Source organism: Paramormyrops kingsleyae, chromosome 8 (assembly GCF_048594095.1).
Source record: "Paramormyrops kingsleyae isolate MSU_618 chromosome 8, PKINGS_0.4, whole genome shotgun sequence".
NCBI classification, from domain to species: Eukaryota; Metazoa; Chordata; class Actinopteri; order Osteoglossiformes; family Mormyridae; genus Paramormyrops; species Paramormyrops kingsleyae.
Window position 1 is genome coordinate 30,218,798 of NC_132804.1, and position 14,824 is coordinate 30,233,621.

A 14,824-nucleotide genomic window follows, 5' to 3' on the forward strand; every position below is an offset into this window, starting at 1 on the left:
CTGCATTGAGCAAAGAGAGACCAGGCAGCTGCTGAAAATGAGCAATCCTGTCCCCAGTTGACCACATGTGGGAGAAAGAGGTGATGATGGACCAGACAGCAGATATCCTCAGGATAGCCTCAGAGTAATGAGAGGGTGGCCAAGGCTGGGATGAAGTCAGCCTTGTTGTCTGTATACTGGCCGTTCCATAGTCATGCTTTTCCTCTTGGATCACTTGACGAAGGGCGTGGTCTAAGGTGTTATGATGCTTAAGGCATACGGATTACAAAAGCTTGTTTTGTCATGGAATCTGGGGAGGAACGGTTGCCTAAACCACCTGATCCCTTTGTGTCACGGGCTAAAAGAGTTCAGGTAGCACAGCTGAAGGTTAAATGCAAATTGCCAGGTTCACACTGACGGAGCAATTGTGACCAATTTGTTGTGTCTACACAAACAGGTGATATAAAAGCCCTATGAGTTAAACAACCTTACTAGCGCAAGTAGCTGAACTGTGTAACATTAAACCACCCTGAAACTGGCTCCAGAAAATTCTGAGAACAAAGAATCAGTATTGTTCAGCCTTAGGATTAGTCTTTTCAAGAAAGATCGCAACAGAGGAGCTATATATATGGGTTCCAATCCCACCCTTACATCATGTTATGAAAGGAGGCATTGGAACGCATCTGGGATGTCTCGGTCAGCCTGAAGCCTCATGGTGAAACGTGCTATGCACACGCAAGCACTGTCTAGAAGCACAATTCAGCAACCAGTGTAAACTGCACAAAAAAAGGAGCTGTTGTGCGCTAACAGTAGATTTATGCACTTAAACCAGCCAAATTTGAGTTTGAATTCACTGTTTTTCATCGTGAGTAAGGTTGTCTTAGCTTGCTTTTCATACTGCCTGAGGTGTGAGAATAACCACCTCTGTCTGTTCTCGTGTCTTGAGCTTTCATGTGCTGTTTAGCCCAGTGTTTCCCAACCCAGTCCTCAGGGAACCGTCCAGCCGTCCAGCAGACTAACAGCCCAGTGGAAGCCAAACACGCTCGCCCTGGAGGCATGGAGGTTAAATGGATCACCAGCCCTTTTCCTTCGAAAGAAAAATTAGTTTTTCAGTTAGAGCAACTTGAGAGTTTTGAAATGAGTCTGTAGAAATGAAGGGTGGACAGAGGTAAATAATTCTACTTAGCAACAGAGAACTCTGTGGACCATTTTGTTTATGTTTGGGGGGATGCTTGAAATTAAAATGTTTAAACCCTTAACTGTGACAAAATGCTAAATGGTTTACCTGAAAGCATACCGACGATCTTCTTCTAACCCCATGTTTGTGATCTGCCTTTGAAATGCATCTACGCCATCTACTGGTAAATCAAATATCTGTAGGTAACCCATACAAAGCTGAAAAACAAAGCAATCATGAAGCACCAACATTTGTCACCATTTTAAATAAAGTGCAGGAAGGTCAGCACCTCATATTAGTTTACATTAGTTTTGACCTGAATCTGAATCTTGAAAAATATTTGATTAGGGTTCGGAAATGCATCAACATCAAACTGATAAGTGCTCTCTGCAGATGTGGGTTGCCACTGGTCACATTGTGGGATTTGAACTGATAAAAATAAAAATAAAGGATGGAGAGGGAAAAACAAGCTGAGAGATTACAGAGATAGAAACAAAGTGGACAGAAAGAATAGACAGGGTGTTTTGTTCTGCAGTGTGACTGTCACAGATTGGATCATTACCACATGGTATGTTTATGAAATGCTGGCAAAGTCACATTATATTATCAACAGAATCATGAGCGTAGTTGCTGATGATTGAATTTACCTGACAAATTTAGGCTAAACCATCTTATGTCAATCTTATAATATTTGTACTTGCATTGGCTGCTGAGTGGGGAGATGACACTGGGAGGTATTAGGGCTAGTTACAGCCTTTTCTTCCTGCTGCATTTGTGAAAGTGAGGTGACTGTACCATTTTACTTTTGTGATGGGGGTGTTTAATGGGGGGGGGGGGGGATGTCTGATAGGCAAAACCAAATTGGTATGGGGATTATTGTATGTTATAATGAAAATTGATATTTTAGTCTTCTGTAGGTTTTATTAATACATTTAAATAAAATAGTATTTTGGAACTGCACATTTTAGAATTGCTAATAAGGAGTATTTTGTATTAAGAGTGTTAATTGTTTGTTGGGTCACTTGGTCCAAGGGGTGGGGCTCAAGTCTATAAAGAGCCTGTGGAGGCCCACTGGGGTGAGGAGTGTAGTACCTTGTGTATGTTGTTACTGGTGCAGGGTCGACAAGACACAGCCTGCTGGGATGATTATTTCTGGTTCACTTTTGCACCTTTCCAGGAAGACTGAATAAAAAATACCCACTCACACACCTTTGTTGCCAGTGGTTTTCAGAGCCTCTGACCTTTAAGCCATTTGTAACAGCCATTTTGTGATCCTGAAATTCAGTCAATGCATGTGTCTGACAGTTAGGTTTCGTTCAGTATTACTCTCGTGTTTGCCTTACGGGGATTATGTTCATAATGGCAAAAAAGCAAACCTTAAATTGAAAAGGCAGGTAAACTGAAAATGTGTTAGTAGCAAATATCTATATAGTGATGACTGATGACTGTGAGTGAGATTATAGGTGAGATTCTATCCCCCCCCCCCCCAGATCCATCATGCCCTTGAGCAGCAGAAAACAAATGTTCACAATTTTGTCTTTTATATAGAAAACATTTCAGTAGCACAGACCTGCTAACTAGCTAGCTCGCGTCTGTGTCACAAGAACAGTGGGGACCCACGTAAAACAATGCTGATGGTTATAAGATGGCAATTATGCCATAGGCAAATATGCATGCTTGCATATGTTTATCTGTGGATCCGGAGAAGGTGCAGTGCGTGGTGCTGAATGAGCAGCGACTCATATGCAGAAAAAGCGAGGCGGTGTCACTGCTCAAAGGCGACGAGGGCAAATCGTTTGCGGTTGGAGGTGTGGGCGCGAAGTCATTTTCTGCTATTCAAACCGATGTCAAACTGACATGCTCCTCCGTGTTTTTAATGTGCTAACGCGGGCAAGTGGCTGCGGCTCAGCGGTATTTGGCAGAAATATCGGTGCTTAGGAATTAAAGACAGCAGTGGCGTGCACAGACATTTTGGGGGGCAAGTGCTCCAGGGGGAAAAAAGGGCACTTTTTGCATATGTGGAAAACCTTTTCTTTTTATAATAAAAAAAACGCACAGGTTAAATGCAATTTGACTTTTATTTCAAAACATTCTCTAAAAATAGACCAAAATGTATGAGAACGAATAAGACTGACTGTGGTCATTACAAGAACAGGGCAGAATGGTCGTTTTCACAGGCAATTGGGAACTGCCTATTTTTCCTTTAGCAAATTAATGTGTTAATGTTGCCAATATGTTACACCAAAAAAAATTAACATGTCTAACCAGTGCTTCTCAAATCTTTTAACATACACCCCCAACACCGTACCCTTCAAACTACCAATAACAACGTCACTGTTCTGTCACAATCAGGTCACAACACAGTGCGTAAATGTCTGCGAGCATCGCTGAGTCAGTAACAACCAGTTAGGCTAAAGACTGCATCTTTAGACAGTTGGACGGTGTTCTAACTTTCTCACAGGAGACACCTACTAAAGACAGTCAAAGACATTAATTTCAATCTTACCAAAGTAGGACAGTAGTTGACGTTAGTTATGGAAAGGCTAATCCACAAAAACGGAGAAACGTCCATAATTCTATTATTCATAATCATGTCAAGGTTTTAGGTTTTTCTGCAGTTCCATCTCTAAAAAGTGTGATGTCTTCCCGTCACTGACTTCAGTTTGAAAACTTTGTATTTATTCACAGATTTCCGTGAGATCATCCTAAAATTTGTAACGAAAAATGGGCTCAAAAGAGCCCTCTGCCTAACGGCATGTAGCCTATAGCATAACGTGATATTTTCAATAGTGTATGCAAAAAGGTCGGAATTGATGGAGAGTGGGGTTGCCTAAATGGTTTAGGTTACATTTTAAATGTGTCGTTTTTTTGTTTATCCATATGGATGGATGGAGGGGGCAAGCTGGCAAAGTTTGTCATGTGCAGTTTCTGACAGGCTACTTCACAACAAAACAATTGCAGGTTGGTCTTAGAGGGCAAACAGAATAATTTCACTCGATTCATGGGTTACCTGACTGGTTGGGAAGGGAAAGAGCTGCCGTGTTGTCCGCCGTGGCTCCCAGTCGCTATAGTTAGCCTACTATGCCTACTCCAAGTAGTCCTATGTCATGCCGCTGCTACACGCCTCACAACAAATGAACTGCAAGCGTGTTCACGTGACACGGTGACAGTGAAAAAGCGACAGGGTTCGGGTGTCTTTGAAGAAGGGGCACAAATCAAGCCATTATTTTCACACCTTTTTAAATCGCGCAGCTTTAAAAAAAAAAAAAATCACGTCTTTCAAAAGGGCACTTTTTTGGACTGAGGGCAAAAGGGCAAGTGCTTCAGCACCACCTCGTCTCTATCTGTGCACGCCAGTGAAAGACAGAGACGCCTGCAGAAAAATTTGCTTGGAGTGGTAATCGGGGGTCAGTTATATGTGGCCGTGCTTCACCGTGCCTCTTTGGTTCTGCTTACAAAGGAAAATGATCCATATTTCATTATTTTTTAGATCGTATTCAGGACTAACATTTAGCGGTTGCTGTCCATTTGGCGATATGCATGGGGATACACAAAGTCTTTTAATTTGTCTTAAACCTCCTGTTGATATGAGTCTTTATCCCCCACCTGTACCCTCAAAAAGTGCTCATCTAATCATTAAATATGAGCAATGGGCTTCGTGCGCATTATTGTAAATACGGTGACACGTTCTTCTTGCGTTGTCATCAACCACATTTTCCTAACCAGCAAGCCTAAAATACGTACTTCCCATGTAAGTGAAACATGCTTTGACAACAGACAATATGAAGTAGTCATGATAAGATATTATATTCAGCTTAACTTTATTATGTTTTGAAACAACTAAAGAAAAATATAAACTGGACTTATATGCTGGAATAGATGATTTAGTGAATAAGTCAGCCCGGCATTATATATATATAATCCATAATGAGTAATGTTAATGAGGTGCCTGATGAAAAGGTCTTCAGTTCTCATCCAGTGACAGCAGTGCTATGATTCTGCGGGGTGGAGCAGGTGCCTTAAAAAGAGTTTCCTTCGGCTATTGTCCTGACAAACTACAGTGACCGTCCGCAATGACCAAGAGGGGCCTGAACTACTTCTCATACCTTATATTTAAAAATCCCGACACAGAGCGGGTAAGGATGCTCACTCTTTATTTTGTTTTAATAAATAGAACAGGTGCACAGTCAAATAACGTGAAGAACCACTTTAATGTACAACTGTATTTGCTATAATGTATTATATATATTTTTAAAAAATAAATTTTCAATGGTGTATGAGTGTTTAAATGTGTGCATGTAAATGTGTCCTGCCATAGACTGCTATCCGGTCCATGTTGTATACTAATATTATTCTATGATAAATAATACTGCATCCATAACACTGTCTGAGTTTTTTTTTTAATGGTTATCCATTCATGCCAGCTACGAATCTATGCTCTTGTTTCATGCATGTTTCATTATGTTGATATAGTGTAAATGTACTGTGGTCCCCCATCTGTCACACACCACTTCAAACTGCCAGAAACCGCCTCTGAACTTCTGTATTCCAAATCAGCACCCTGATGTTCAGAATGGTGTCTGTCAGAAGAAGGACGACAGCGGCGGCAGAGACGAGAATGTGGAGAGGGGAAACTGGGCGAGCAAGCGGGAGTACATCCTGTCCATGATAGGCTACGCGGTCGGGCTCGGGAACGTCTGGAGGTTCCCCTACCTGGCTTACAGAAACGGGGGAGGTGAGCTCCTTCAGGTCATCCTGCCTTTGGTATCAGAATGTGACCAGGATACGTGATTGGAAGATGGATGGATGGGTGGATGGATTGATTGATGATAATTTATTGAAACATAGGCTATACATTTTATTTTTACTTTTTTGCTGTGTCATCTGAAAGAGTAACATGCTTGCTCCCTCGATTAGAGGTTTTCAGGATAATTACTTTATTTTAGGATTAAGCTGGTTACTATCTCTAGTGTACCCTGATATTGCAATGCACTTTCAATACTGTACTATACTGCCCTCCTTATATACATGTTTGCTGATATATTCATTACCCGTTACGATTGTTTACAGAACTCAACGTTTATACCTTGCCATATTTATATATTTGTTTTATATATTTGTTTTACTGTTAAGCTTTTACTGCACTTCTGCATTTGTACTTTCATTCTTGAAGATATACATAATTGTCTGTTTTATATCAAAAACTTATATATACTTTTAATTATAATGTTATTCTGTTATTTTATTTTTTGTTCTACCATTGTTCTATGTTATTCTATTATTCTATTATTAAAATTGTTGCATCAGCTCAAGGAGTCACAAGGCACTCATTATAAATGTGCCTTTGTATACTACCATGACAATACAGTTGAATTGAATTGAACTGATTCATTGCAGTCCATTAAAGGACAAAGTCTGCTAAAAGTCCTTCTCAGCACTTGTCTCCCTGTAGGGGCCTTCCTCATCCCCTACTTCACCATGCTGCTGGTGGCCGGACTGCCCGTCTTCCTCATGGAGTGCTCCCTCGGCCAATTCTGCAGTCAGGGGCCTATCAACGTCTGGATGGCTGTACCCATAATGCAAGGCGGGTGATGAAACTGAACCATGTCATCAAAGTGTCCTGCCGTCTTGGTGTGGTTTATATTATATTATCTTAATTGCAGTGTGGCATTCTGTAATTAACATATATTTTTTTACAGGTGTGGGGATCACGATGGTGCTGGTGAGCAGTTTAGTAGCAATTTACTACAATGTTATTATAGCCTACAGCATCTACTACATGTTTGCATCCTTCCAATCACCATTACCCTGGAGCAACTATGCTATTTGGTCAGATGAGAACTGCAGCCTGACCCCTAGAGGTAAACCTACAAGTGACACCAGCTGCATTAGACAAAGACATATGCCTATTGCTATGGTGTGTAATCCTGTGCGACACGGTGCAAATCCAAGGGTCTCCTGGCCCTCAGCAGAGACCACAGGTGTTTCGTTAACTCCGATTCATGCACATTACAACCTCAGATGACGGCAGCAGTGTGGTGAACATGATGCAGAACACCACCTTTCCAGAAGCAAATATCAGCAGTGTACCCGTGCAAAACCCCAGTGAACGATACTGGAAGTAAGTGCCAATTATCCTGCCGTAGTGGTTTTGTGGGATTCGGCCGCAGGGCGTGTTGTGACCAAATCGACTTACATAGCCCCACTTTTGAAATTACAGCTCTTTTTGATGGGAGCTGTAATATCACACTTTGATGAGTTCCTGGTGGCTACTGCTGACTTTGAAACCATCCATCCTTCCAACCATTCTCTATAACTACTTACCCAACTGTTATGTTTACTCTGCATCTATGCGTTGTTGAAATGATGTTATAAAAAGTGGTTTAGCTATCTTTGTAATTGCATTTGGTAAATGTGCAGTCACCAAATGCAAAATATAAATGCGACCACGGCATTGAGTTGAACCCCTAATAGTCTAATTGGTTCTGTAACTGTTCCTGTTAAAGCTGGTCCAGCAGTGAATGAGACCCTTTTTCCTACGTTATGACCCCAGTCATAGAGACCTAGATTGGACAAACCTTTCACATCACACTAACTTCTGGCCTTTGAAGTTCTTTGAATTTCTTATTTGCCCACATGAAGAAAGTCCCACCTCAACAAGGAATGGGTTGGCTTCTTCTCCAAGTAAAGCGAAAACGGCTAGTTTAGGAGGGTGTTAATGTCATAATGATGTCATAATGTTACAAACGTGATTTGATTTGTTTCGGTGTTTTTGCCATTTGAATTTTGTATCGCTATATTTTGCTTTAGTTTTATAACACGCAGAGGCGGTGTGTACTTTATTTTCTAACACTTTTTCCCGTGAGAAGTTTGTTCACTTCTCTTGTTAGTTGTGCTGTTTTTGACGCTGCCTTACCCTGAAGTCACTTGTGGTTGTGGTTTCTGATATTAACATTGTGAAGTAATTGTGCAGGCAGGATATTCATTCAACAGCTTTATGTTTACAGCCTGCCCCCCCCAGACACATGCGGGTCATGGCGCCATTATAAAAACACTTTGCCATTGCAGTGAGGTGGTGCTCCAGCGTTCGGGGGGCCTGGGTGAGACTGGAGAGATCGTGTGGCCCCTGGGACTCTGCCTCTTGCTTGCCTGGGTGCTTATCGGTGGAGCCCTTTACAAAGGCATTAAGTCCTCTGGGAAAGTGAGTATTTTACGTGGGACACTTTGCAAATACCGACAGAATCATTGTTAGATGACAGCTGGGCTAATCCCAATATGAGAGAAAATGTTGACAATTACTACAAACAAATTACACTTGCCGTCCTTTTCCATTACAAAATGGGGTGTTGAAGTGATTAGTCATTGTTGACACAACACAGCACAACAACAAAATGTGTCCTCTGAATTAACCCATATGTGACATCATGACATAGCTTGGGGCAGCTAATTCAGCACCCAGGGTGCAGTGCTTGGGGGCGGTACCTTGCTGGTCAGGGATTCGAACCAGCATGTCCCCAACCATTAGGCCACCACTGGCATAGAAAGTTCTTCTAATTAAAACATTTTTGGAAAAAAAGAGATCCTCAAATCCATGATCTTTTTAAGCAAACTCACAGGTCACCAAAACTTCTTCACTGAAGGCATGGATGCAGAGACAGTTTCACACAGCGGGTATCACAACTTTATAAAATTAACATTATCATCCAACATTAGATATGAGTTACAAGATTGTTATTTAATACATTATTATGATGCTAATGTTAGATGCTGGAATCTACAGTATGCTGGTTTCAAATGCTACAGTATTCAGACCTCCAACAACTTTAAAAGGTTACAAGAACATTGTTTGAGGATGAACTTTACGATTGGTTGGTATTAAATCTGTACAGTGAAATTCTCCCTCATCTTTGCTACCTGACAGGTGGTGTATTTCACTGCAACCTTTCCCTATGTGGTTCTCTTCATACTTTTGGTGAGGGGACTGACTCTGGAGGGAGCCAGAGATGGGATTCAGTACTATATTGGCTCCCAGTCCAATCTGACCAAGCTAATGGAAGCGGAGGTCAGAGAACTTTCATGTATCTTATGTGACACAACTCTAATGTTCATCTATGAGATTTATTAATGTGCTTAATGTATGCTTATGTTGTTTTATGCTTGTTATGTGTAAAAACCATGTGCAGATCCCCTAAAGACAGGGTTGGTAACTCTCACGCATCTGGTATGGCTTTCAGACTCTCACTCTCAAATTTTGGAAAATTGTTATTATTCCATTATAAACCTTTAACTAGCTACATCCAAAGTGTTGGGGTATTTTGCCGGCCCTACAGACTATTTACGAGGTAATAAAACTGTTACATACATGTAAATGCGTGTGCAGACTTGTCTCAAATTGATAATCTCACACCAGCCAAGTTGGAACTCTGTAAGGAAGTAGTGAAATCATGATGTAGTCAACTGAAAACTGCAATTTGCAGAAACAATAACCAAAACAAGCAAGGAATCAAACAAATTTGACACTGTAAGTGTGACAATCAACTGAGCAGGAGTACAGTCTGTAAGAATATGAGTAACCAGGCTAAAGGATTGGCCTCGTTTTAGTGGCTGTAACCACACAGTATGCCGAAGCAGGCTGAGTGTTTTTTCCGCTCCAGGTGTGGAGAGATGCCGCAACGCAGATTTTCTATTCTCTCTCGGTTGCCTGGGGAGGACTGACAGCCCTTTCTTCCTACAACAAGTTCAAGAACAACTGTTACAAGGACTGCATCATCGTCTGCCTTACAAACTGTGGCACCAGTATCTTTGCTGGTTTTGCTATCTTCTCCATACTGGGCCACATGGCCCATGTGTACGAGAAGCCAGTGCCTGAAGTTGTTGAGTCAGGTGAGCCCATCAAGACATGCGCTCTTAGAATGAAAGAGGCTCTTTATTTTAACACAGCCCACCACCATCCTCAGCTGACTAAATGATATGTTTCATGTTTAGTAAATATGGTCTTTTGCTCTTGATTCACACCAGAATGTGTTCCGAAGTCACATCTCATGATGTCCAGACGGTCCCCTTGTGTTCTCCTTCTTTCAGATGGTGATGCTGTGTGTCTCAGGCTGTGTATCTCAGGCTGTGTATCTCAGGCTGTGTATCTCAGGCTGTGTGTCTCAGGCTGTGTGTCTCAGGCTGTGTATCTCAGGCTGTGTGTCTCAGGCTGTGTATCTCAGGCTGTGTGTCTCAGGCTGTGTATCTCAGGCTGTGTATCTCAGGCTGTGTGTCTCAGGCTGTGTATCTCAGGCTGTGTGTCTCAGGCTGTGTATCTCAGGCTGTGTGTCTCAGGCTGTGTATCTCAGGCTGTGTGTCTCAGGCTGTGTGTCTCAGGCTGTGTATCTCAGGCTGTGTGTCTCAGGCTGTGTATCTCAGGCTGTGTGTCTCAGGCTGTGTATCACAGGCTGTGTGTCTCAGGCTGTGTATCACAGGCTGTGTGTCTCAGGCTGTGTATCTCAGGCTGTGTATCTCAGGCTGTGTGTCTCAGGCTGTGTGTCTCAGGCTGTGTATCTCAGGCTGTGCCTCTTACTTGAGCTGTCTGTTTCTTGCTCCCTGTGGTTTCTTCTTTGCCTTATAAAGGCTCGGTCTCTCAGGATCCAACCTCTAGTCAGAAGTCTCCCCGCAGATGCTTGTTAGTCAGATAAATAGGTGATAATCTATGTCTGTGTGTATTTTTTTACTCTCACTTTCAGTGTATTAAAGTAGGTGCTCCTTTTGTGCGTACAGGCTTTGCCTTGGCTTTTGTTGCCTACCCAGAAGCCCTCTCAAAACTCCCTGTATCTCCATTATGGTCCATCCTCTTCTTCTTTATGCTGCTCACCCTTGGTTTGGACTCACAGTTTGCTAGTATAGGTGAGTTTTGCGGTGTCTGCATTGCTCTGTCTGCATCATCTCTTGCTACATTCAGTAATTTATCAATGGTCATTGTAGCAGACCTTTGCAAAGTTCAACACGTTAACCACACATTAATTTAATTAAACTTCAAATGTATCAGGCCTTTGAAAAATCTTAACTTATGTAGCATAATTGTACAGCATTTTTTACATAATTTATGGTATAAATGGATTGTTTTATTTGAATACCAAAATAAATTATTTGGATTATAGTTATACATTGAAAAATTCCTTTAAAAAAAAAAAAATTACACTTTAAAACAGTAAATAAAAACGTACATGTGCTCACTAGGTTTAAAATAACTATGTCATATGTTCCACAGAAACTATTACAACTTCCATTCAAGACGCTTTTCCCAGGCTCTTCAGGTCAAAGAGGTTCCACATCACCGTAGCAACCTGTGCCATCCTTTTTCTGATTGGTCTGCCTTGTGTCACCAGAGTAGGTAGAGCAAAAATTATGGGTTGGCTGTTATTCCCCATCAGATGCATGGTTTTCCCTAACAAAAACAATAACATCAGCAATCACAGTAATGAAATGCTATGTATGTGTACATTTTATCGATAGGTCCCAGTAATTACGGCAGATGTCTAATTTGAGCATATACTGGGTCTTTTAGGCAGGAATATACTGGGTGAAACTGCTTGACCATTTCTGTGCTGGCTGGATACTGCTGGTCACTGCATTGCTGGAGCTCATTGGATTGTCCTATATCTACGGTGAATTTCCTTTGTTTTTAAATGAAACGCAAGTATCTTCCATGTTTTCTGCTCTAAGTCTGTGTCTAATCCCGATCATTTCTGCAGGGGCAAACCGGTTTATCAAAGACATTGAGATGATGATAGGGACTAGGAGCGCCCTCTTCTGGCTGTGGTGGAGAGCCTGCTGGTTATTCATCACCCCATGTGTGCTTTCAGTGAGTTAACCATTTTCATGGCTACATGTGTTGTCTTTTTCATTATTTATTATTCAAGTAAATACAGGGCTTTTTGGATCAATGGTGGTGTTTACCGCCGCTTAAATCACAGATTTGCTTGGAGCCAAAACAAATAGTCAGTACCCTGGGGGGTGGGGGGGCCCAAAGTGACTTTTTGAGTGGAGCCTCAGAAATATAAACCCAGACTTGGTCAGAATGATCTGGCTTGTTTTCATTCTACATGCCCTCCCTCATACAATTCTGCATGGGCTTCCCCAGGTGATTCTGGTTTGGTCATTGTCCAGCTTCACCCCCCCGACCTACGGCTCAGTGGTTTATCCCAGATGGGGCTTGTCCCTTGGGTGGTGCCTCCTTACATTCTGCCTTATTTGGATCCCCATTGTATCTATGTGGAAGCTGTGGAAGGCTGATGGTAGCCTTTGGCAGGTAAGATATGTTTTTATGGTATTGCGGTTGGATTGTACTAAAATGATGGACTCTGCAGTAGACTCTTTTCTCAGCTGTAGAAGAAGAAAACAAAAGAAAATTACCATGCACTTTGTCAATTTCTCTTTAGGGACTTTTTTAAAAGTGTTCCTCAGCTGATTTCTTAGTGGCTAAAGATCTTAACCATGGCTTAAGCATGAAGTAATGCATGTCAGCCCAGTGGCTCAGTGAGTAATGCCTTGTGGGATGGCAGTTTATATCTCACTCAGTTTGTGTGTGGACTTTACATCATCTGTTATGGACTCCTAGCATCATATCTAAGGTGTTCCCCTTCCTTGTGCCCAGTACTGTCTGGAATGAGCCCCCACCATGGCCTTATACTGGATACGTGGTTAGATGATAATATAAATATAAACAATATTGTAATATAAATATAATGATATAAAACGAACAAATCATATGAAAACAACCAACAACGTTACATACTTTCTATAGACTAACCTATTGTGATAAATCAGATCATCTGTATGCATTGAGCAGGTGAATACTTTGTGTTTTGTAGCGCTGTAAAGTGGTTTGTACCCCGACGGACAAGTGGGGGCCCTACCTGGAGATCCACCGGACTGAGCGCTATGCACAGCGGCGTGCCCTGCAAATAAGCCCCAGCATTGAGATGTCTGCTCCCTCTGACGTTAGCAGCACCAGCTGTGGTCTGGCCACTCCATCAGAACCTCTGAACTACAGCACATTATTTTGATTTTTTTCTGTCTTCCACCGCTGTCGCTCCCCTGATAACTTGGATGTTTCCATTACCAGATGTTTGATTGTATGGTGGCAGAGGGCAGCTGAAGCATGCTGCTTAAGATCACCCCACTGGCCTGATAGTCCCTGCAGCTCACAAAAACAAATGACTTTTTCCAGCAGCCTGCTAAGATCCCCTTGCTGATTTAGATCCTGCCTTCCTCAATGGAATGATGTCAGAGTTGTTCTGTACCTTGAGGTCTTGCTGCAATTGATGAAAGCAAAATAGGAACAAATGACTTGTACATAAAATATTCAGCAAGTGTATATTGTATAAAAATATGGGCTCTTAACTATGTGAAAACATTGTTTTTATAGATGTTTCAAACAATATATCTGCTAGAGCAATTTTAATGTTATATCCACTGAATTATTTGCTTGGCCTATTAAAAATATTTTATTTGTACTCATTACCATTATGAATTCACGTAAGTAGCAAAGCCCAACAAAATTACAGGTGCCCCCCCTCCTGTGGGACCACCACCAGCAGGGGGGGCTGTGGGGGTCCAATGCTATGTGGATCAGGTGGCAGTCAAAGGCAGGGGCCTTGGTGGACCAATCCAATCCTCAAAGTTGGCTTTATGAACATGGAACATAACCTCTCAGGTGGGAAAGAACCTTGAGTTAGATATAGTCTGGATAGTTCAGGATAACGCACAGCACAGGCTCAGGAACCAAATTCCTGGAGAGGGGCTGGACTCTATTCCACTCTGGAGTTGCCCTGGGTGATGGGTGCAGAGCAGGTGTGAGCCAACTAGACCCCCGGTTTGGTGCCAGTATTTTGGAGTCACGCCGGTAAACAAGGCCACCTCCCTTCGACTTCGAGTCTAGAAATGTGCTCTGACTGTGGTCTCTGTCTATGCAACAAATGTATGTTTAGAATATCTGACCTACTTGGAGACTTTGGGTGGGATTTCTATAAGGGCCCCTTCTCGGGACTCCATTGTTCCACTGGGGGCCTTTAATGCTCATATGGGTAATAACAATGAAATTTGGAGGGGTGTGATTAGGAGGAACGGCCAGCCCAATTTGAACAAGGGTGGTGCACTGTTATTGTGCTAGCTATAGTTCACAGCATATGGAACACCATGTTTTAACATAAGACTGTTCATAAGGCATCTGGCAGCAGGATACCTTAGACCTTAGATCATTGATTGATTTTGTAGTTGTATCATCAGATCTGTGACCGTATGTCTTGGATACTCAGGTGAAGAGAGGAGCTAAGCCGTCAACTGATCACCACCTGGTAGTGAGTTGAACCAGATGGAGGGGGAATAAATGCCAGACTGGCCTGGTAGCCCAAATTACATCCAAATAAGGACCATTACTTATTGGTGCTTCACTTTTTTGTCACTGAGTGTATATCAACGTTTGCCTGATGTAAAGGTATACTTTATTTGTACTATAAAAAATAAGAGTACTTATGAATAAGTCATTTTTATGGTGGTCAGATATTTTAAGATCATAAATGGGAATGAGGCTCCGGTCCCCCCGTGACCCCAGTTGGGATTAAGCGGTTATGATGATGGATAGATGGAACTGACCTAATGTCACTTTATTTAGTTTTTAATTTT

At 42.0% G+C, this 14,824-nt stretch overlaps 1 protein-coding gene across 5 annotated transcripts; it reads left to right on the forward strand.

Annotated features, from left to right (window-relative positions):
* Positions 1-4,506: 4,506 nt before the first annotated feature.
* On the forward strand, positions 4,507-13,756 carry slc6a14 (solute carrier family 6 member 14). 5 transcript variants are annotated; one of them, XM_023832379.2, is made up of 15 exons: positions 4,507-4,907; positions 5,125-5,292; positions 5,714-5,891; positions 6,609-6,740; positions 6,856-7,017; positions 7,178-7,277; positions 8,225-8,357; positions 9,078-9,218; positions 9,811-10,039; positions 10,919-11,044; positions 11,409-11,527; positions 11,706-11,805; positions 11,893-12,002; positions 12,282-12,449; positions 13,012-13,756. In XM_023832379.2, the coding sequence occupies exons 2-15, from the start codon at positions 5,230-5,232 to the stop codon at positions 13,204-13,206; spliced, it is 1,956 nt and encodes a 651-aa protein (XP_023688147.1). In that variant the 5' UTR covers positions 4,507-4,907; positions 5,125-5,229; the 3' UTR covers positions 13,207-13,756. The 5 variants fall into 5 exon arrangements, 4 of the variants coding, with proteins under 4 accessions (XP_023688147.1, XP_023688148.1, XP_023688149.1 ...); XM_023832380.2 differs by having other exon boundaries at positions 5,171-5,292; XM_023832381.2 differs by having other exon boundaries at positions 5,218-5,292.
* The last annotated feature ends 1,068 nt before the right edge of the window (positions 13,757-14,824 follow it).